Source organism: Panthera uncia, assembly GCF_023721935.1.
Source record: "Panthera uncia isolate 11264 chromosome C1 unlocalized genomic scaffold, Puncia_PCG_1.0 HiC_scaffold_3, whole genome shotgun sequence".
Taxonomy (NCBI): Eukaryota; Metazoa; Chordata; class Mammalia; order Carnivora; family Felidae; genus Panthera; species Panthera uncia.
In genome coordinates this window covers 37,634,985-37,659,168 of record NW_026057584.1, presented here as the reverse complement: position 1 = coordinate 37,659,168, position 24,184 = coordinate 37,634,985, and the positions used below count along the sequence as shown (strand labels likewise).

At 39.7% G+C, this 24,184-nt stretch overlaps 1 protein-coding gene across 2 annotated transcripts; it reads left to right on the top strand.

Moving 5' to 3' along the window:
* The first annotated feature begins 1,189 nt into the window (after positions 1 to 1,189).
* COQ10B (coenzyme Q10B) lies at positions 1,190 to 22,417 on the top strand. Of its 2 annotated transcripts, XM_049615219.1 has the most exons (6): positions 1,342 to 1,432; positions 2,640 to 2,740; positions 6,850 to 7,002; positions 13,220 to 13,412; positions 19,234 to 19,335; positions 21,387 to 22,417. In XM_049615219.1, exons 3-6 carry the CDS (start codon positions 6,875 to 6,877, stop codon positions 21,552 to 21,554), a joined length of 591 nt encoding a protein of 196 aa, XP_049471176.1. In that variant the 5' UTR covers positions 1,342 to 1,432; positions 2,640 to 2,740; positions 6,850 to 6,874; the 3' UTR covers positions 21,555 to 22,417. The 2 variants fall into 2 exon arrangements, with proteins under 2 accessions (XP_049471177.1, XP_049471176.1); XM_049615220.1 differs by lacking the exon at positions 2,640 to 2,740 and having other exon boundaries at positions 1,190 to 1,432.
* The last annotated feature ends 1,767 nt before the right edge of the window (positions 22,418 to 24,184 follow it).

Genomic DNA, 24,184 nt, shown 5'->3' with positions numbered 1-24,184 from the left:
TCTGTTAATGTAGATCAGATCAAGTCACTATTCCACCTTCAAGCTTGCATGACTTCCCTGCACACTTAGAATAAAATCCAAAGTTGATACCATGGCCTCCCAGGCACTATGATAAAGCCCTCACTATCTCTAACCTCATTTCTTACCACGCTCCTCCTCACTCACTGTGATCCAAAGCCCTTGCTCTTCATAAAACAAGGCAACATTATTTCTGTTTGGGGCCTTTGCACTTGCTATTCCACCTGAAGTTACTTTCCTCCCAAATACTCACATAATTCATTTCCTCACTTTAGGCCTTTGTTCAGTATCACCTCCTGAGAGGCCCACCTGACCACCCTACATAGATTAGCACCACACCTTACCCCTGTCCACCTCATTACCCTGATTTTTTTTTCTATAACACGTGCCCAATATTTGTTCATTATATTTAATCAACTATCTCATTTGCTCCTCAAAACCATATTCAGTAGGTAGTACTGCTATCCGGTTTACAGGACATTGACATACAAAGATTAAATGAGGACCTGGGAACAGAGAAGAAAAGAATGTCAGGACTTGATGACTGATTCCTGACATGGGTAAATTAAAGCAAAGTTGTCTGGTTTGTCTGCACTATGGGAAACCCACACTATACATGAACACCAATAAAAATGTTGGCCAGACAAGAGGAAGGCAAATAGAACGGAGTCTCTTCCCTAGGCACATGACCTTATATTGCCCTCGCAACAATTTCATGGGGTAAGCACGGCAGGTACTGTATTAGACAATCATTAAACAGCAAGACTGACGGCCAGACTTCGCAGCCAGGAACGATGGCAGTCCGGCTCAGCACTCACCGGTTTGGACAGTTACGTAACGAACACCCAGAACCTCGAGCTTTCTCCCGCCCTTGGACTGGGCTCACGTGCCGAGCCTCACGACCTCAAGCAGCGCCTAAGAGAACGTGGCCGTTGGCGAATCCGGAGAAGAGTTCCAGCGCGGGAGGTGGGGTGAAAGGTCACGATGAGTCTTACGTAAAAGGCGCCTTAGCGCGCGGCGGGAACTGGAGCTCGGCCAGGAAAGAGGGGTGTGTCCAGGCGGCCCTGAGCTCCCTTTGATTGGCTGGAAGGATGACGAGGCATTTACAGTCGGCCTTACGGCAGCGGGAGCTTGCGTCAGTTACGCGCTTTCGGGGTGGGAAGAGAGGGCGTGTCTGGCAGCTCAAGGGGCCCGCTGATTGGTTGGAAGGCGCCGGAGCCGGGCGGCTCCGCGGGCCACAGAAGGGCGGCACCGAGGACCAGGTCCCGGAGGTGAGGACCGGCTTCAGTGAGACTATCATGGCAGCTCGGGCCGGTCAGGGGGCCCTGAGAAAGGTGGTTTCGGGATGCCGTCCAAAGTCGACAGCAGCGGCCGGAACCCCGGCTCCGGCGCAGAGGCCTACCCGGAACGTCAGGTAATAAACAACGGGGGTGCTGCAGTGAGGGTAGCCTTCGGCCCCGGCTTGCTGAGTTGGGGGACCGAGGAGACTTGGGGCGAGGGGGAACCTGACCGGATGCATTTCCGCGTCTCCAGAGGGAGAGGGTCTCTCCTGCGTTTGAGGAGTTCAGGTTTTGCGCCCATCACCCCGGCCAGAGGTTCGTGGGCCTGTTCCAGACACCCGTCTGAGTTGGTGACTCGCTTCCCTCGCGAGAGGTAGTGAATCATCGGCGGAGCGACTTTAGCAGCAGCTGATAGAGCAATTCTGAAAAAGGGTAACTTGGATCTCTTCCGGTCTCCTCCCCTACGGCCTGCTGCTGCTGTTGCTGCTCTTTTAACTTTGCGGCAGAGTTGCTGGGTGCCCGGGCTGTGGGAGTTTGTGGCCCGGCGGTGAGCCTCCTTCTTTTCCTCTAGCGTGCCAAGTGGCCAGACATACTTTCCCAGTTTTTGGTAGGAGACGTTTGCTTCCACCCTTTGGTGCTTGCAAAACTAAATGTAGCCATAGTAGGGGACCTGGATTTTTTTTCCCCGCTCGACTGTAACTTAGAGGTCCTGTAACCTTGAACCAGCTTTGGATTTTCCTGGTTGGCTCCTTTTTGGTGGGCGGAGGTGGAGACATGAATGATTCCATACTTCCACCGCTTAGTTTCCTTTTCCTGATGACTTTGTAATAAAATAATGCTCGAAAACTAAAGTTAGTATTTAAAATGTATTCAGTTGTAAACAGTACAGGATGAAGGGAGAAAGCACAAATGTTGAACTCCAAGAATTTAGATTTAAAGAATTTTTCAAGTATCAAACCCCCAGCCAACTCTAAATCTTTTTAACCAAATATTGGTTGAAACTGAAGTCTTGTTAAAGGAAATAACTTGAAAAAGTAGTTCTAATCAGTTTTAAGAAAAAAAATTGTTTTAGTGATTGCATTAAGGTTTAAATTCCAAGACAAGTATTTACTGTTTATAATAATGAAGAGGGAGGGAGTTTATGAGCTCATTTTAGGCGCAAGCACTAACATAGGTTGTGGCGTTTATTATAGTAGGGTGAGATGTAGTATCGGAAGTTTAGTAACAAAAAACTGTCCTTCCTCTGATTCAGTTTTAATATCATGGTTTAACGATATATATGACTGTATGACTCTTCATTACAGTTGAAGACGTTATTCTTTTTTTTTTTTTTTTTTTAAGACGTCATTCTTGATAGTGTGTGAAAATAGATGTGCGGTCCAGGGCTTGTAACCATAGTATGCAGACTCATCAGGAAAACTATTAGCTTGCTTTAAACACAGGTATTTCCTTTACAGTTGTAATCAGATTGTATAAGGGTTTTTATATGTATATGTGTATGTGTGTGTATGTTTTCTTTTGGGGGAGGTAGAGTGGGAGGTTGGGGCCATGGTATTACATAAACTTGATACAACATTCAAAACCATATACAGTGAAAAGCTTCATAGGCAACCAGTTCATCTCTCAGGAGCAACGGTTTTATCTTTTTAAATAAAGGTTTATCACAGAAATGCTGCCTTTTCTGATACTGATTTATCAGAAAATTATTAATAAGTGTTTTCAATATCTGTCACATAATTGGCTTCTGATAATAGGTAACAAAAGTGGGGAAAATAGGTAAAACTGTTATAACAAAGACAGCTAAAGAATGTCCTAGAAAGGGAACAGGTGATCAGGTATTTTGTACACCAGATTTGGTTTGTAATCAATATGGCTAACAGAGATCCTAAATTATTTTATGTGGCTTCTTTTTAAAATATTTTTAAATATTTATTTATTTTTGAGAGAGAGAGGGAGAGAGAGCCACACACACACACACACACACACACACACACACACACTGTGAGTGGGGGAGGGGCAGAGAGATTGAGACAGAATCCGAACTCCAAGCTGTCTTCACAGAGCCTGACATGGGGCTCGAACTCACAAACCCTAAGATCATGATCTGAGCTGAAGTCAGTCAGTTGAGCGTTTGACTTCGGCTCAGGTCATGATCTCGTGGGTTGTGGGTTCGGGCCCTGTGTCAGGCTCTGTGCTGACAGCTCAGAGCCTGGAGCCTGCTTCGGATTCTGTGTCTCACTTTCTCTCTCCCCTCCGCCTGCTCGTGTTCTGTCTCTCAAAAATGAATAAACCTTAAAAAAAATTTTTTTTTAAAGGAGAAGCTAAATTAATTGCCGAATTATGTTATTTCCACTGATCTGCTTCATTTAGCAGAGTAACTGTCATTCACTTACGTTGGTATAATCCCACTTTCTTAAAAAAATTTTTAATGTTTTATTTTTTATTTTTGAGAGAGGGAGAGCATGAATTGGGGAGGGACAGAGAGAGAGGGAGATGTAGATTCCCACGCAGGCTCCAGGCTCTGAGCTGTCAGCACAGAGCCTGCCACGAAGCTCGAATTCACAAACCTCGAGTTCCTGACCTGAGCCGAAGTCAGAAGCTTAACTGACTGAGTCACCCAAGTGCCCCGGTATTATCCTACTTCTAAGAAAACTCTGTAGTTTTATTCTAAAAAAAAAAAAAAAAATCACAATAGGCTCTTTTTAAAAATTATTTTGAGAGTGAGAGGAAGAGAGAGAAAATCTCAAGCAGGCTCCATGCTGTCAGCACAGAGCCCAACGTGAAGCTCTATCCCAACTGTGAGATCATGACCTGAGCCATCCAAGCGCCCCACAATAGGCTTATTTTAATATTATCTCTGCCTTTAAAATAAGATTCACATAACTAATCATATTTTTAAAGATTTTTGGAAACACTTAACACCTTTATTCTCTCTAGATGAATCTATCTAAATTGGTAACATATTTTTCTCTCTAGGAGATGAATTTATCTAAAATCTCTTTTGATTAAAAATAATAGAGATATCTTTAAAATATGCTCTTACCATCATTAAAAAATCAAATACTACTTGTGATGTCCTAAAAACCTAGAATTTAGAAAGCTGTCTTGTTTTGCAATATTTTATCCCCTTGTTTGTATTTTGAAGTGTTACTTACAGTTGGATGAAAAATCCTTTTAAAGTCTTGAAAAGAGGCCAGTAAGTTCACCTATATAGTTCGTATGTCTGATTTCTTTACCATTACATTTTGACAAAGTTATCAGTGTTTAGCTTAACCATTTTCATTAACCTTTATTTCATTGTCTGGAATAAGACCACCTAATTTTTATAAAGAGTATTAATTGTTCAAAAGTTCTTTCTTGGGGCACCTGGGTGGCTTAGTTAGTTAAGCAACCAACTTCGGCTCAGGTCATGATCTCACGGTTTCTAAGTTGGAGCCCCACATTGGACTCTGCTGTCAGCACAGAGCCTGCTTCAGATCCTCTGTTCCCTCTCTCTGCCCCTCCTCTGCTCGTGTGTGTGGGTGTGTGCGTGTGTGTGTGTCTGCTGACAACGCAGGCACACGCTTTCTCTTTCAAAAGTAAATGTATATTTTTTAAAAAAGGAATTATCAAAAGTTCTTTCCTGTATTATGGAGCCTAAATTTGTCTCCCTCCGATTGGGCTTCTTGTTTATGTTTTGGAACCATATCTCGGGTATCATCCTTCTGGCTGAATATTCCCAGTTTCTTCAACTATTCCTTGTTTAACTTGATTGTTTCTTCCTCCCCAGCCAAATTGTAGGGTGTCTATGTCCAAAGAAATTTTATTTATGTGTAAATTCTATTTATAAAACAAATTTTATGTATGATGACATAAGATTTCACCAGTCCTTCCATTCCTCTTTTAAAAAATAATTTGAAGATTTGATCTAATGAAATAGTATTCTTTTACTTGGAATTCTCCAAAAGCTTCTCATTAAGGATAAAATCCAAATTGCTTTATCCTGGCTAATAATTCCCAGCATGATCTAGCTCCAACCAGTTTAATATTATTTCATAGTACTCTCCTGGCTTGCTTTACTGATACTACACTGTTAGTCTTTTTCAGTCTGTGGATACTGCCAGGCTCTTTCCCTACTACCTGGAATGCCCCCTGCCTACCTCCCCTCCTTCCATATACTACACTCACATACACTGTGTGTGTATGCATACACATACACATTTATTATGCACATACATACCTATTTCTCTCTTTATATGGCTAACTCCTGTTATATCTCAGCTGAAGTATAACGTTAGAGGACTTCTGAGACTGCCCTACCAAAAGGAGCTCCTAATTATGTGTCCCCACCCCCTTTCTTTCTTAGCACTTCTTTTGAATGCTCAACTACAAAGTAATTCTCATACAGTTAATTTTTATTTTTACCATTATATCCCTAGTGCCTAGCACAGAACACGATCTCAATGAGTATGTGAACTAATACATAAATAGTAGTATAAAATAGTTATACAATAATCTTATTAGGGATAGGCAGAAATATTCAGGTGAAAACAAGTGTATCAGGCACCTATATTTAGAAGCACCCAAACAACTAATATTCTAATTTCTTTGATATGTGTTTTTACATATATGCATTGAAAGGGAGACTGGAAGGTAAAGGAGTATAGAGCAACAGTTCTGAGAGGGCCACTAGATTTCCAATCTCAAGTCTCAGAGTAGGTCAAGAATTAAGGAACCTGGGGCACCTGGCTGGATCAATCGGTTAAGTGTCCAACTTTGGCTCTGGTCATGATATCAAGATTCTTGAGTTTGAGCCCATGTCAGGTTCTTTGCTTATGCTGGGGAGCCTGCTTGGGATTCTCTCTCTCTCCTCCCTCTTTCTGCCCCTCCCCCACTTTTGTGTGCATATTCTCTCTCTCAAAATTAAAAAAAAAAAAAAAAAAAAGGGAATTAAAGAACCTCTGTGGATCCAGCTGAGAAAACAACCTGGATAGATGAGTCGAATAGATGATGAGGGGCACCTGGCTGGCTCAGTCAGTAGACCATGGGACTCATGGCCTCGGGGTCATGAGTTCAAGCCCCACATTGGGGGAAGAGTTTACATTAACAAAGAGAAAATAGTTGATGAATATTCTAGCAAGTGTATGGGAAGAATATGTTGTAATACGTGATGGTAGACTGAAAGCCAACTTTCTGGAAGAGATCCCTTTTGTGCCAGGAACTTCTAACCCAAACTGTAAGCTGTTATGTTTAGTTTTCTTCATGGTACTTAATAAATTTTTTTTCTGTGTGCTTGTGCATGCATGTGCACACAATTCTGTGTGTGTGTGTGTGTGTGTGTGTGTGTAATATTCTAAAGTTGCAAAGCCTTCCAAAGTGTGATAGTTACTGGGAGGCCAGACTGGCGCAGTTGGTGGAGCAGCAACTCCTGATCTCATGGTCATGAGTTTGAGACCCACGTTGGGTGTAGAGCTTACTTTAAAAAAATAAAGTGTGATAGTATTTTACAGTCTGTATGTGTTTCCTCTTAATTTTCAATGCCATTCTAAATCAGGTAATTTTTGTCTTTTAGATATTTTGCTTCCTGTGGTACACTGATGAGCAGAACTCTTCCACTATATACCTCCTTAGTTCTGCCTAAGGAGATATATGCAAGAACTTTCTTCAGAATTGCTGCGCCATTAATAAACAAAAGAAAAGAATATTCAGAGAGGAGAATTATAGGGTTTGTATATAATAACTTTCTTGTATCATGACTTTTTTTTCTGGATTTTCTTCTTACAGAGTAAGCTCTGGTTTTTCTGGATTGGCCTTTCCATAGCTTTTGCTGTTTTATAAATATTTGTTGAATTAACATAATTATGTAGTGACTTTATAGGATAGATTTAAATCTTGACATATAAAGGAAATAACTGAACTGTTTATGACCTGTATTTTTGTACACTGTTCATTTCTGTAGTGGCAACATTAGTGATTTGTTGAGCCCAATATGTTTATATAGCTCCCTAACATATACACATGCATAGGTAAGTAACATGCAGATGTGCTAAGAGGCTCCTATCACCTAGAGCATAGGTTGGCAAACTTTTTCTGTAAAGGGCCAGAGAGTAAATATGTTAGGTTTTGTGGACCATACTATCTCTGTAGCAGCTACTCAACTCTGTCATTGGAATTATAGCCCAAAAGACCTACTACTATAGCCTGTAGTTAATAAGTGGGTGTGGCTATGTGCTAATAAAACTTTATTTACAAAATGAGGCAATAGGCCAGGTTTGACCCCTGATCTAGGCATATACACAGGAGAGAATAGAGAGACTGCAGTTCTGCTAAACCAGAAATACAGCATCTGTTCATAGGGGAATTTCTATAAGGGGGTCTTAATTCTTAACAGACCATTAAGTATTACATGAATTCTTGTAAAAGTGCATTTCATGAATTTTTCCACTTGCTCTTTCCCTTCTGTAGTAGTTTTCTGTAGTAAAGGACTTTCAGCAGACTCCACTTTTGTCACTAAAGTCACCTTTATTACTGGCTAAGTCACTGTATTGGTTAAGGTAAAGCTAGCAGCTATATAGGTAAAACCCAAAAGTTTATTTCTTCCTTATGTAAAGTTCAAGTGAGTACTCCCCATCCATGCACAGCAATTTATGAACCGGGCTCCATCTAACTTGTACCTTTGTAATTCCTTAGTCTTCTGAGTCTCTTAAAAAGATATACCTGATTCTAAACCATATTGATTTGGAAGTGATTATTGGGAAGAACTAGTTACATAATCCCATCTAAATGCAAGAAGGGTACTGGGAATAGTAGCTTCCTTTTTTTTTTTTAAATCTGTTTATTGTTTAATTTATATCCAAGTTAGTTAGCATATAGTACAACAACGATTTCAGGAGTAGATTCCTTAATGCCCCTTATCCATTTAGCAATCCCCCCTCCCACAACCCCTCCAGCAACCCTCTGTTTGTTCTCCATATTTAAGAGTCTCTTATGTTTTGTCCCCCCTCCCTGTTTGTATATTCTTTTTGCTTCCCTTCCCTATATTCATCTGTTTTGTATCTTAAATTCCTCATATGAGTGAAGTCATACGATATTTGTCTTTCTCTGACTAATTTCGCTTAGCATAATACTCTCCAGTTCCGTCCACATAGTTGCAAATGGCAAGATTCCATTCTTTTAGATTGCCAAGTAATACTCCATTGTATATATATATATATACCACATCTTCTTTATCCATTTATCCGTCGATGGACATTTGGGCTCTTTCCATACATTGGCTATTATTGATAGTGCTGCTATAAACATGGGGGTGCATGTGTCTCTTTGAAACAGCACACTTGTATCCCGTGGATAAATACCTAGTAGTGCAATTGCTGGGTCATAGGGTAGTTCTATTTTTAATTTTTTGAGGAGTCTCCATACTCTTTTCCAGAGTGGCTGCACCAGTTTGCATTCTCACCAGCAGTACAGAGGAACTCCTCTCTCCGCATCCTCGCCAACATCTATTGTTGCCTGAGTTGTTAGTGTTAGCCATTCTGACAGGTGTGAGGTGGTATCTCATTGTGGTTTTGATTTGTATTTCCCTGATGATAAGTGATGTTGAGCATTTTTTCATGTGTCGGTTGGCCATCTTGATGCCTTCTTTGGAGACGTGTCTATGCATGTCTTTTGCCCATTTCTTCACTGGATTATTTGTTTTTTGGGTGTTGAGTTTTATAAGTTCTTTATAGATTTTGGATACTAACTCTTTATCTGATGTGTCATTTGCAGATCTCCCATTCTGTTGGTTGCCTTTTAGTTTTACTGATTGTTTCCTTTGCTGTGCAGAAGAAGCTTTTTTATTTTGATGAGGTCCCAGTAGTTCATTCTTGCTTTTGTTTCCCTTGCCTCCAGAGATGTGTTGAGTAAGAACTTGTTGTGGCTGAGGTCAAAGAGGTTTTTGCCTGCTTTCTCCTCAAGGATTTTGATGGCTTCCTGTCTTACGTTTAGGTCTTTCATCCATTTTTTTATTTTTGTGTATGGTGTAAGAAAGTGGTCCAGGTTCATTCTTCTCTATATTGCTGTCCAGCTTTCCCAGCACCACTTGCTGAAGAGACTGTCTTTATTCCATTGGATATTCTTTCCTGCTTTGTCAAAGATTAGTTGGCCATACGTTTGTGGGTCCATTTCTGGGTTCTCTATTCTGTTCCATTGATCTGAGTGTCTGTTTTTGTGCCAGGAAATAGTAGCCTCCTGATGGGCATCTTCTTCCCAGCAAGTATACCATGTGAAGTGAGCCTAAATAATTGGATAGGTAGACATCTTTGCCAGAGCTGGTATCAGTTAAAAGAAGAAATGGCAATAAAAAGATTAATAGTGAATTGGTCTACTTTTTAAAAAAAAATATTTATTTATTTTGAGAGAGAGCCCATGCGTGAGCAGAGGAGGGGCAGAGAGAGGGAGAGAATCCCAAGCAGGCTCCAAGCTGCCAGCACAGAGCCCAATACAGGGCTCAAACCCACAGACTGTGAGATCAGGACCTGAGCTGAAATCCAGAGTCAGATGCTAAACCAACTCAGCCACCCAGGCACCCCTGGCCTGCTTTACTTTTGAATCACTGTTAATATCTCCTTTTACTGTGTACCTGGCATTTGACAGCTGTTACTGGGTACTTTACTGTTTCATTTAATTCTCACAATAGCCATGTATATTAGGTGTTGTTATTCCTATTATAGAGATGAGGAAACTGAAGCTCAGAGAGATAATGTACATGAAGTATGATTCCAAAGATTTTTTTTTTCAAAGATTATTTTTTCCAACGTATTTACTTATTATTGCTTGCTTCCTCATTCTTTCTCAGGCTAAAATTCTTTTTATTGCAAATTGGCCTTATCCAGTGATCTCTATCTTATCTTTTCCCCCTGTATTTGACATAAACACATATTAGCTACGTTTATTAAGTGCTTATTAAGCATTGTACAGTATGGCAAAACGATTTCACTTAACCCTCAGAAGAACCCCGTAGAGGTACTTTTTAGTTATGGATGAAGAACATAAAATTGAGAGGTTAAACAGCCTACCCAGGGTCATGTGGCTTACTATGTTTTAGGGTTGATACTTGAGCACAGTCCTTCCTGAGTATAAAGTCCATCTCCTTGACCACTATGTTGTATATACTGCTTTCTGAGTTGTTGTAGACTATTTTTATAACAATTAAGTTCCAGGCTACAAGGTTTCATACTTCTTCATGGGACTTACTTTGGCCTTTATTTCAAAGTAACTAAACCAAGGGGGTAGGGTGATTTTCCCTCCCCTCTGGTGTAGGCCTCATTTCATGCTCATAAAGATTAATTTAAACATTCATAAAGACTCATTCTGTCTTATTCTGAAACTTCCCTTTTGTAATTTAGATTGGGATTGTTTAAATTACTGTATAATTTTTCTTCTTTCACTTTTCACATATTATTGGCCATGGGAGGATGTGTCCTCCCTGCAACTGGAGGTGCTCACAGTTTCTTCAGCCACTCCAGACTTGGGCCCGGAGTCCTGGGGGTGGCTGGACACCTTGGGCATGTTCCCATCATCTGGGAGGGGCACTGGGTAGTTGTAGGGTGTGGCCTGGTTGATTATGACCATGTACTTGTTGAAGGGATTGGAGGGGGGCAGAATTATAGTCCCAGCCATCATGGTCTTGGTGGTGGTGTAAATTCCTATTACCGTTTTGAGGTGAATTATGTTTTAACAGTGTTCAGTTTTTATAAGAATAATACGTATCTGGCTCTCATCATCCGCTCGTCTTTTGTATCCATAGACTGTTGTTGTTTCTGTTTGTTTTACATTTAGGCCCTTAAGTTTTTTTGTTGAATTTATTTGTAGGTATTTTGCAATTCTGTGCTGTTTTATAACTGGTTCTTGTTAGTGTAGGAAAAGTACTTATTTTTAAAGGTTCTTTAACAGGTTACCTTACTGAATTCTGAATTGCTTATCTTCTGAATTGATAGTCATATCACCTGCCAACTGATACTCTTGTCTTATTCCTCTCCATACATATGCCTCATATTTCATACTCTGATTTTACTTCAGCTAATACTTTCAGAACAATGTTACATAACAATGATAACTAGCATCTTTGTTTTATTTCTAACTCTAATGAGAATGCTCTTGGTATTTTACCATTTATGGAGGGAATCACAATTTTTCTTTTGGTTAATATGGTTATAATAATAGAATTCTTAGTGTTAAGCCATCCGTGCATCTTTAAAAGAGTTGCATTTGATAATGTTTTTTTCAAAATGTATTTCTGGATTTTATTTGCTGATAATTATAATTTTTGCCTTAGTAGTCACAGGTGACATTGGTCTATAGATTTTATTTTTTATGTTCTTGGTCAGGTTTGGGTTGATGGAGTGTTATGCTGCCTCATGAAAAGAATGAGATATTTCCTTTATGTTCTAGAATAGTTTCCTTTTTTTTTAATTACAAAAATACTACATACTTGTATAAAAATCTAAAAATATATAAGAATATGTACTAAGAGAGTCGATCTTTATTCCTACTTCTTTTTCTTGAGTTAAAAACTATTGTTTAATCTGTGTCCTTCCAGATCTTCATTGCACATAGTCTGTTACCCTAACAATTAGTTTCAGGAAGAAGTAAACATCAGGTATTTAAAAGTGAGAAATATAGAATTTACTTATAATTTTTCTTTTTTAATTTTTTTTAACGTTTATTTTTGAGACAGAGAGAGACAGAGCATGAACGGGGGAGGGTCAGAGAGAGAGGGAGACACAGAATCCGAAACAGGCTCCAGGCTCTGAGCTGTCAGCACAGAGCCCAACATGGGTCTCAAACCCACAAACTGCAAGATCATGACCTGAGCCAAAGTCAGATGCTTAACCGACTGAGCCACCCAGATGCCCCTATGTATAATTTTTCTTAAATGGATAATAGAATCATGCATATCCTGTCTACTTTGTAGTGTGCTTTTTTTCATGTAACAATATGTTGTAAATTTCTTTGCTCTAAAGTGTATATTTGATCTTAAAAAAACAGGGGTGCCTGGGTGGCTCAGTCAGTTAAGTGTCTCACGTCGGCTCAGGTCATGATCTCAAGGTTTGTAGGTTCGAACGGCGCGTTGGGCTCTGTGCTGGCAGCTCAGAGCCTGGAGCCTGCTTCAGGTTCTGTGTCTTCCTGTCTGTGTGTCCCTCCTCCTGCTGATGGTGTCTTTCTCTCAAAATAATAAATAAACATTAAAAAAAATTTTTTTTTAATAAAAATAAATAAATAAACTTAAAAAAAGGAGGGGTTGTCTGGCTGGCTCGGTCAGAAGAGCATGCAATGCTTGATTTCAGGATTGTGAGTTCAAGCCCCACATTGGGTATAGCGATTACTAAAATAAATTAATAAGTAAACTTTAAAGTATATATTTGATTATAATTTTTTTATTTTTTAATTATTTTAATTATTTTTTTTAACGTTTATTTATTTTTGAGACAGAGAGAGACAGAGTATGAACGGGGGAGGGTCAGAGAGAGGGAGACACAGAATCCGAAGCAGGCTCCAGGCTCCGAGCTGTCAGCACAGAGCCTGACGTGGGGCTCAAACTCATGGACCGTGAGATCATGACCTGAGCCCAAGTCAGATGCTTAACTGACTGAGCCACCCAGGTGCCCCTTTTAATTATTTCTTAAAGTTTGTTTATTTATTTTGAGAGGCAGCAAGTTGGGAAGGCGTTGAGAAAGAAAGAGAGAGAATCCCAAGCCAGCTTCGCGGAGTCAGTGCAGAGCCCAGTGTGGGGCTCAGCCTTATGAACTGCGAGATCATGACCTGAGCCTAAGTCAAGAGTCAGAGGCTTAACCGAGTGAGGCACCCAGGTGCCCCTCATATTCAATTTAAAATATACGTATGCCATATAACTAGGTGCAGTTAACACCTTTCTCTCTTTCTCTTTTTTTTTTTTTTTTAAGATATTCTATGCAGGAAATGTATGATGTGGTATCAGGAATGGAAGATTACAAGCATTTTGTTCCTTGGTGCAAAAAATCAGATGTAATATCGAAGAGAACTGGGTATTGCAAAACACGATTAGAAATTGGGTTTCCACCTGTGTTGGAGCGCTATACATCAGTAGTAACCTTGGTGAAACCACATTTGGTAAAGGTAATAGTTTTAGTTTTTGTTGTTTTTAAATCTTTCCCAAATGTTGATTATATCAAGTGAGTTAAAGTATAATAGCTTGAAAGAATGTCCCTAAACTAATCAGAGAAGGAAGGAAAAAACAAATGATTTCTTATGTCTTCTAACTGTGCTATTTTATCCAGTATTGGTGTTATTCTTGCCAAATAGAAATTTGACTAGAATATGGAAATAAGAAGCTTTTTCTTTTTTTTCTTCAGTTGAGGACTATTGCCCCTTAGAAAAGATTGGACCGCACAAGTGAGAACTGTTTTAATTTTTGCGCTAGTTTGTTTTTTTGATTTTTTGGTTTTTTTAAGTTAAGGAAAGGACAGTGGTGAGAGAATGAAGGTAGAAAAGATATAAATGAAAACATGAACACTGTCAAGGTCATACTGCCATGTGGCGGTACTGAAATGCCAAGTGCTATTACATGCATTCTATTGATTATTTTACCTTGTCAAAGGAGAATGCACATATAGAAAAGGTACTGAGGCTTAAATACACAAAACGGCAGAATTCCATAGAGTTCTTTTGAATTCCTAGAGTTTCGTGGCCAAATACTTAAAGTGTAGTTGTGTTTTATGCCCACAAAATATCATTTCTTGGTAATTGGCCAGAGCTAAATGCCTTCGTCAGCTCCTTGTTAGGCATTGAAGGAGGTGCAGCTCTCATATCAGAGAGTCTACTGTCCAGTGAGGCTGACTTTGGAGTCCACCCTCATCTTACTCTCACAACTTGAACTCATATAAAAGGCTGTGCCACTCCGGGGCTTTGCCATTATGAATATTTCCATCTTTTTCCTCATAGTTTTGGAGATTTTTACTACTATACTGCACTGCCTCTCACATTAGCTAACATTTATTGTGCTCTTTGTAGTGCTTTAAAGCACTTCAATTACTTGTTTAATCTTCAAAACAGCCCTTTGAGATTCAAATGTTACTGTTCTCCATCATATAGTTGAGCAGATTAAGGTTTAGAAGAGTTAGATAACTTACCCAAGGTTACAGAGCCAAGACTCCAGCTCAGTCTTTCTGACACCAGTGAATATATAATCTGAAAATGTTTTTCTGTTTCCTGACCTCAGTCTCTCTTTTTCTAAATGTTTGTTTATTTGAGAGAGAGAGAGAGAGAGAGCACAATCAGAGGACTGACAGAGGGAGAGAGGGAGTGAGAGAATCCCAAGCAGGCTCCATGCTGTCAGGCCAGAGTCCCATGTGGGGCTTGATCTCACGAACCGTGCATGACCTGAACCAAAATCAAGAGCTGGATACCCAACCGAATAAGCCACCTAGGTGCCCCTGACGTTAATCTCTTATAACTTAAATCTTCATATTCTATATCTAACTAAAAGAATTCTTGAGAAAAAAAATAATAACCCTCAATTTTATCCCCCTAGCTTTTTCTTTCCTTCACTGGCTTTTTATTTTAATTGAAGTATAGTTGACACACCTTCCCTTGCTTCTTAATACATACAAGATTAAGTCATCTGCTTTATTGTTGCTCCCCACCCCTTCCCCAGTACACACTACACACACACACACACACACACACACACACACACAAATATACTAAATGTTCAGGCAGTACCTTCCATCTTCAAGTTCCATGAATGCACCATACGGTGCTTATTGTGCGACCCTGTGCCTTTGCATACTTCTCACTCTTCTACCTGTAATGAACTTAATTCTTTGCCTAGTAGTCCTTCAAATTCTAGCTGTCTGATGTTGCTTTCTCCCTTTCCTTAATATAAATAATCAGTCCTACTTCGGAGATTCTTCTGGGCTTTGTACATGTTTTGTTTCTCTTATCACTCTGCAGTATAATTTATTTCTTCATCTGATTTCTGCTTGACAAGGTTGAGCTACTTGAGTGGGTGGAAGCTTCTCTTTTTCATCTTTGTGTGGCCTCAGCACCAATACTATAGTGATGGGAGTCATGAGAGCTTTGTGCTTAAGAAGTTCTCATTACTGTCTTTTTGGGTTATTGCAGATCCAGAGATGTTCCTCATAATCTCAGTAACTTTCACTACTGCCAAGGAGGGAGGAAACTGTATTAGAAAAAAAAATCTTCATAATAACATGTATGAAGTTATCATTGCTATCTCAATTTTATGAGGCTTAGTAAAATTAAGAACCTTATGCAAATTCACACTGTTTGTGTCAAATTGCAAAGGTATTTTTCATTAAAATAAGCTGCCTCATAGCGGTGCCTGGGTGGCTCAGTCGGTTGGACATCTGACTTCGGCTCAGGTCATGATCTCACAGTCCGTGAGTTCAAGCCCCACATCGGGCTCTGTGCTGACAGCTCAGAGCCTGGGACCTGCTTCTGATTCTGTGTCTGTCTGTCTGTCTCTCTCTCTCTCTCTCTCTCTCTCTGCCCCTCCCCTGCTCACACTCTGTCTCTCCTTCAAAAATAAGCAAACATTGGGGGCACCTGGGTGGCTCAGTCGGTTGAGCGTCTGACTTCGGCTCAGGTCATGATCTTGCGGTTGACGAGTTCAAGCCCCGCGTCAGGCTCTGTGCTGATGGCTCAGAGCCTGCAGCCTGCTTCGGATCCTGTGTCTCCCTCTCTCTCTTCCCTTTCCCCACTCGTGCTTTGTCTCTCTCTGTCTCAAAAATAAATAAACATTAAAAAAAATTAAAAAAAAAAAAACATTAAAAAAAATAAAATAAGGTGCCTCACTTAATGTGTCAATTGTTGAAAGATATATTTGAGCATAACACACAACTATATATGTTCAATTTTCTGTTGTCCTTGGGTTCACGTTTTGGATTTTAATACCTCATACACACATGTGCCATAGAATAAAAATCATTATAACCAAGGGAGCAGGAGAAGCCATGTGACATTTTTGGTGAATCACTAGTTGCCTCAGATGTGCCTGTGATGTGTCAGTAATTCTAGTGTACATGAATCTATAATGACCAAGAAGCCCTTGGAAGTTTTCAGCAGATTTAATAGAGGCAACCGTTCAATGACTCTTACTGCCTGGGTCACAATATAAAATTTTGTATGCCATAGTTTGTATTGTCTGGGTCAGTTCAGTCAGAGCAGCTAGTTGCAAGTCATCATCATAACACCTCCTGTTGTGATCAGCAACTCTCCTGTTAGGAATGAAGCCTTTTGCCATGTCTAAACATACCAGTAAAAACCTGTGGGTCCTTGGGCTAGATTATTCGTATGAGTATAGCACTGTCACATTTTGTGAAAAAGTAGTCAGAGGGAGGTGGTATATTGTGAGTATTCCCAGTAGCAGTTTTTCCTTCATTGTTAAATTTCCTGTAAGCATCTTATGTGATTGTAAAGAAGGGTAGAATGTATTACCTGAAAGTTGGATAACTGAAATAATAAGATTTATAATAAACTTTTGATGCTTTTGAAAATTAGATGCTCATTACTGAACTACCAGTAAAACCAAACTCTTTCGGGCGCCTGGATGACTCAGTTTAACGTCCGATTCTTGATTTCCGCTCAGGTCATGATCTCACTGTCATGAGATTGAGCCCCAAGCCCTGTATCAGGCTCTGGGCTGGGTGTGGAGCCCGCTTGAGAGTCTCTCTCTCCCTGTGCTCCTCCCCTGCTTGCACATGTGTGGTCTCTCTCTCTAAAAACAAAAGAAAAAAAGCAAACTCCTTGAAGAAAATTTTCACTTCTCCCCAGTGACTCAGCATAATATGACTAAATTTAGCTATTAGAGTAGTTCAGTGGCTCAGTCAGTTGAGCATTCAAGTCTATAATTTTGGCTCAGGTCATGATCCTATGGTTGTGGGATCAAGCCCCTCAGTGGACTCTGGACTGAGCATGGAGCCTGCTTGAGATTCATTCTCTCTCACTCTCGCTCTCCCTCCCGCTTGCTCATTCTCTTTCTCTAAAATAAAAATAAAGTAGTTAGCATTTTAATGACTATTATTTTATCATGTCTAAATAAATTTTATTTATTTTTTCCTCCCCCTAAATTTTAATTTTTTTTTTTAACGTTTATTTTTGAGACAGAGAGAGACAGAGCATGAACGGGGGAGGGGCAGAGAGAGGGAGACACAGAGTCGAAAGCAGGCTCCAGGCTCCGAGCCATCAGCCCAGAGCCCGACGCGGGGCTCGAACTCACGGACCGCGAGATCGTGACCTGAGCTGAAGTTGGACGCTTAACCAACTGAGCCACCCAGGTGCCCCCCCCCTAAATTTTAAAACATTCACTGGTTTCCACCTTAAAAATTAAAATACTTTCTTCTATGAATGTGAAAATAGAGCATTTCTTCATAAATGCTTTTTAGTATGGATGCAATTGATCTTTATAATGATTCTACCATGTTTTCATGTGATAACTGACTCAGAAGGCTTTAGATGAAGAGGAAGAATAAACATCAAATATATTTTAAGCTCTTTGGCTTCCAATTTGAACTATTTGTGGAGATATAGTCAGATATAGTCAAATAATCTTGCATTCTGTGTTTAGGGAGACAGAAGCTAGGGAAGAAAAAATAACACTGGGGAAAAATGTTTATCTATGCAAGTCCTTTTGCCAACCTGTAGTGTATAGGCTCAGAGGAGGGACAGTCTAAAGTGTTGAGGGGAATAAGTTAACAGAAAAAAGGGGTAGAGGGGCTTGATCATTTATTGGTCCCAGGATATGCCAAAAGAGCTGAAAACTTAAGGCTTAATTGGGGAGGGATGTGTTGACTTTGAAACAAGGGTTTAAAAGACGGTTTGCTGCTGAGGAAAGTGGTACATATTCTTTTTTTCTTTTTTTTTTTTAATGTTTATTTATTTTTGAGACAGAGAGCATGAATGGGGGAGGGGCAGAGAGAGAGGGAGACACAGAATCGGAAGCAGGCTCCAGGCTCTGAGCCATCAGCCCAGAGCCTGATGCGGGGCTTGAACTCACGAACCATGAGATCGTGACCTGAGCTGAAGTCAGACGCTCAACCGACTGAGCCACCCAGGCGCCCCGGAAAGTGGTACATATTCTTGAGGTCAGTTGTCTACTAGTATGAAGACCCAGATACCGTCTTAGGATAGTAAGTAAAGAAGCTGAACTTTATTCAGAGTCGTAAACAGTCCTGACAATAGACTAGTGACTATGAACCTGGCCACCATTTTTCACATTGCGGGAGGCAACTCTTAAGTGGGTCTTAGCCTTCTTTTAATGAGACAGAATGGGAACTATCAAGATGGACTGTACATAGTATTGCTAAGTATTATGTTTCAATGTATACATACACAAAATAAACATGAGCACTGAAGAGATTAGAGGTTAGAAAGCAATGGATCAGGGATACTGGTCGGGACCAGACTCTCAGGAAAACTAGAACCACGGATGCCCTTAGAAGCAGAGACTAATGAGTGAATGTAACTGACAAGAGAAGTCTTTGGGTAGGAAAGAAGAATTCTAGAATTATACTTGGGATCTGTGCCAGATACCTTATAAATATTTTAGTTGTATCATATGATGATATAAAATAGGTATTATACTCATTTTATAGATTTAAGGAAATACGGTATTGGAAATTAACTTGTTCAGGATTATTTAGAAGTGGCAGGGCTGGAGATAAACTTCCAAAACAATCACTCGTTGTTTTGCTCCTGGAGAATGTCTAAGCACAGTGGGTGGCAGCAGTGAAAACGAGCACTGACAATCTTGGCGTATATTGGCAAGAGGTCACTTCCTAGTACCAAGCTGAAAATGAGATGTTTTTATCACCTGTGGTCTGACCTACAAACATTTCAAAAAGAAATCATCCTCAACTGTACATTCTGGACAGTCCAAATGGTATTTTACACCTGTTGTATTTTCATTTTGTCCTAGGCATCCTGTACTGACGGGAAACTTTTCAATCATTTGGAGACTGTTTGGCGTTTTAGCCCTGGTCTTCCTGGCTACCCAAGAACTTGTACCTTGGATTTTTCAGTAAGTCTCTCATACAGCCCTCAGTTTGTTCCAAATATTAGGTGAGGTTTTGTTAAAGAAGGAATAATCCAGTTGCCATAATTAATCTTAGGTGCATAGTGATTACTGAAAGACACAGAAAATCTCAAATTTCTGAGTGTTGAATACCTTTTTCTGTACTAACTTTATAAGAAAGAATACTAATGAATCCTTCTCTTTTTCTGTTCTATTTCTTGAAAACTTGAATAGTCATTCTCTATTTTCTAATTTTTACAGGTCCATAGATTATAAGACACATATTAAGAATTTACTAACAGCTTAATAACAGTTTATTAACACCAAATGAAATCTACACATTGATTTCTACATCTTATGATGCAGAGATAAAGTGCAAAGGGGGAAAATATGTTTTTAAAATAGGGACTATGGCATTTTCTTGTTCACATCACCTTAGCAATAGATAACTTAGAGCTACTTGTGGCTTTTCTTTGCCAACAGATAATACATGAATTGTTCTCTGTATTTGCAACTCCGGCATTGCATTTCAAGAAATAGTCATAATTTTTAAAAAAATTTTTTAAATGTTTATTCATTTTTGAGAGAGAGAGAGAGAGAGAGACAGAGTGTGAGTGAGGGGAGGGCAGAGAGAGAGGGAGACACAGAATCTGAAGCAGGCTCCAGGCTGCGAGCTGTCAGCACAGAGCCTGATGTGGGGCTCAAACTCACAAACTGTGAGATCATGACCTGAGCCAAAGTCAGATGCTTAACCAACTGAGCCATCTAGGCACCCCTTAAGTTTTTTTTTAATGATTATTTATTTTTGACAGAGAGACAGAGACAGAGACAGAGACAGAGACAGAGTGTGAGCCGGGGAGGGGCAGGGAGAGAGGGAGACACAGAACCTGAAGCAGGCTCCAGGCTCTGAGCTGTCAGCACAGAGCCCAGTACGGGGCTCAAACTCACAGACTGTGAGTTCATGACCTGAGCCAAAATTGGACACTCAACCAATTGAGTCACCCAGGTGCCCCAGAAATAGTCATAATTTTGATGCTGCTGTTCTCAGCTCTTGAGTTGCATTCATTAAAAAAATTAGTGGACATTAATGAGACAGTTGAGGAAATTTGAATAAGGCCTGTGTAGATTAGATAATAGTGTTACTATCTAGTAGCATTAACTCTCTCTTAATTTCCTGGCTTTAATAATTGCAATGTGGTTCTGTAAAACATTAAAATAGGAGAATCTAAGGGTGCATGGGTGCTGCAGTCGGTTAAGCATCTGACTCCTGATCTGAGCTCAGGTCATCTCACAGTTTGTGAGTTTGAGCCCCATATTGGGTTCTGCACTGATGGTGTGGAGCCTGCTTGGGATTTTGTCTCTCCTTGTCTCTGCCCCTCCCCTGTTTGTGTTGGCTCACTCTCTCTCAAAAAAATAAACTTAAAAAAAATTTTTTTTTTTCTAAATAGGAGAATCTGGGTAATGGGTGTATGAGAAATCTTTGTAGTATTTTTGCAACTTTCTTACAAATTTTAAATTACTTCAAAATGGAAAATTAAAGCAGTTTTACAAGTTACTGGATATTTGGTCCTTAAAATATTCTTTCTCGAACCACTTGCCTTGACTTCTATCTTGAGGAGATATAAATAGTTCTCTTCTCATCTTCTTGCTACTACTTCTCATAGGAATACCTATCAGAAGGGTTACTTCCCTTCTGTATTTCCTTTTGGGAAACAGGATAGATCCAAAAGGGGTACATTAGAAAGAAGCCAGACCGAAATGGTATTCATTCAGCAAAGCTTTTTTCCAGTTTTATCTTTAACTTAATAAAAGCAGATTCTTTGTCCTGAAATGAAATTCATTGTCCTTGTTTACTTAGGCTTATTGTGCCAGTAGTTGTGCTTACTGTGGAAAAGAAGTCTCTGTCTTCTGAGGGGTGGTAAAAATCTCATCTAGATATACCCGTACAACTCTACCTTACAGGCTGAGCAGCCCATTTCACAGTGTGAATACCATTATCCTTAGTAGACATTGAGTAAGAGAAAGATCCTCCTAAAATAATTAACATTTTCCTACAGATTTCTTTTGAATTCCGCTCCCTTCTGCACTCTCAGCTTGCCACATTGTTTTTCGACGAAGTTGTAAAGCAGATGGTAGCTGCCTTTGAAAGAAGAGCATGTAAGCTGTATGGTCCAGAAACAAATATACCTCGGGAATTAATGCTTCATGAAGTTCATCACACGTAAAGGGAAAAAAGAACTGGTCACCTGTTTATAACTTTATTCACTTTTAGGAAGTGCTTTTATCATTTGCTTTCAGAAGTTAGAAAGCATTTGTTAAACCCAGCTTTGATTATAAACCTACACCGTTGAGAATTTGCACTTGGAATATGGAACCACGTGTACACAGAATTCAATCAAGTGTAATTCAAAGTAATGTGTTTATTAGCATATTTACAATAGTAGGATGTCATCACTTTTAACCAGAAATTGAAACTGTAAACTTAAACCTTTTAATTATGACCTTACCTGAAAGTGGTTAGTTAAAATACTCACACGGTATGTATTATGTTAACCATTATCACCTTTAAGTTATTAAATTCATACTATTTATAACTTATTGTCATAGGGCCTGCCTCTTGGCTTAGGATATTCGAGTAATCATCAGATATTTAAAATAGAAACTTAGACTTAAAAATACTGTTAATGAAGGTTCCTTGGCACTTTTCTTATTTTTAAATTATTCTTATGGGTAGTAGGTAATTCAGTGCTATCAATAGTGAGATTAACTCCCAGATTAAACAGTGAATATTTTTTTGGTGAGTGGTCCAGATCTTTAAGCTACTTTTCTTGTGGTTTGCAGCCCTCTCCCAGGTACTTTGACTGCTTTCAGTAATGTTGATTATGTGTCCGGTTTTGTCTACAACAGTGGGCAACACATGAAGATAAGTTGGTTGATATATCTCCAGCACCATGCATCCCTATTTTCTATTTATTGTGTGTATTCACTTTCAATAATGTATTTCAAACATATTTTTGTAAACAAATTAATGTCTAAGGAGTGAAGTAGTAACTTAATAAAGTTAATTTGTTTATTTTTTGTACAGTTATTCTGGTTATTGAAATCCTCCTGTATTATTTCAATATGTATTTCACATAGACCTAGTAAAGTTTAATCGTGGCATTTTATGAAACAAATCTGGGCAAAATTCAGTCTTCCTTTAATCATTGTTGATCTTCTTCCCTCCTTTCACTCCACACCTAACAACCCCCTTGCATTACCTTTCCAATCAGAGTACTTTGTTTCTTCAGATCAACAGGGGACCTCAATAATTCGTTCGCTACCTAAAAGCACGTTTGCATCAGTTTTTTTCAGTAAACCTGTTTTGAGTGCCTGCTGTGTGCCAGGTGCTGGTTATACAGTGGTGAGGTACTCCTACAGTCCACTCACATGGAACTGGTTGTAGCTTCACACAGGTAAAGCAGTATCTTTCCAGAGTATCTGCAGCTTGTATATAATTACCTTTTAAATAAAATGTTTTTAAATGGCATATAGCATCCAGATATTTTTTTGTCCCTGTACATATTACTTTTCTTTTGATGGAAATAAAAATCTGTACTTTACCGCTACCCATATAAATACCATAAAAATAAATAAATACCATGGATAAACTCCCAGGTTCAGAATCTAAGTTAGTGGTTGGGATCTAACTGAGCTGGTATTATGAGAGTATGTGGATGGTATTTTGGTCAGGGAGCCCAGTAACATACAAATAATGCCTTGATCTAGCCATCCACATAAACCATGAGGTTTCCCAAGTATGGTCAGAACCCAGATTGCAGTAAGTGGTAGAGACAGGATACAACATATCCAGGCGTTCTGGCTCCAGTATCTATGCTCTTGTGTTTGCTTTACCTAGTACAACACTCCAGAGGCCATAACATATGCACTTAAGTTTGTCATCAATGCTCTCCGTATAGGAAGACAAAAAAATGCCTTTATTAATTTTTTTTTTTTTTAATGTATGTTTATTTTTGAAAGAGGGCGAGCATGAGCCAAGGAGGGGCAGAGGGGATGACAGAGGATCTGAAGGGGGCTTTGCTTTGACACAGCCTGATGTGGGGCTCAAACTCACTAGCTGTGAGGTCATGACCTGAGCTGAAATTGGCTGTTTGAGCCGCCCAGGCACCCCCTTTTTTTTTTTCCCCTTAAGTTTACTGAATTAGGGAAGAGAGAGTCCCAAGCAGGCTCAGTACTATTAGCGCAGAGCCCAATGCGGGGCTCAAACCCACAAACCATGAGATCATGACCTGAGCCAAAATCAAGAGTTGGGTGCTTAACTAACAGCCACCCAGATGCCCCTATAAACTTTCTTTTTTTCTTTCTTCTTTCTTTTTTTCTTTCTTTCTCTCTTCTTCCTCTCTCTCTTCTTCCTTCCTTTTTTTAACGTTTAGTTTTGAGAGAGAGATTGTGAGCAGGGGAGGGGCAGAGAGGGAGACGGGATCTGAAACTGGCTTTGTGCTGACATCAGAGAGCCTGAGGCGGAGCTCAAACTCATGAACCCTGAGATCATGACCTGAGCCACTCAGCGCCCCCACCCCCAATAAACTTTTGAAGTGACATCTGGTCACTGGATTCATAGGGGAAGACTGATGGGAGAGCACTGCTAGATAAGGTTTTTTATCTGTGGAAAGCAAGTTGGAAGAGAAACATCTCTTCCTTGGTTTTTGCCTGATGGTGAGGACATGAAGTTTGCAGCTACACCTGCTGCCTTTTCAGAGAAGAGGCGGTAATTCCAGAGAAGGCATATTACAACTCTAACATCAAGTGCTAAGTGAACCAACCGTGTAGTTGTCAACTTTGTCCTGGTTCTGTG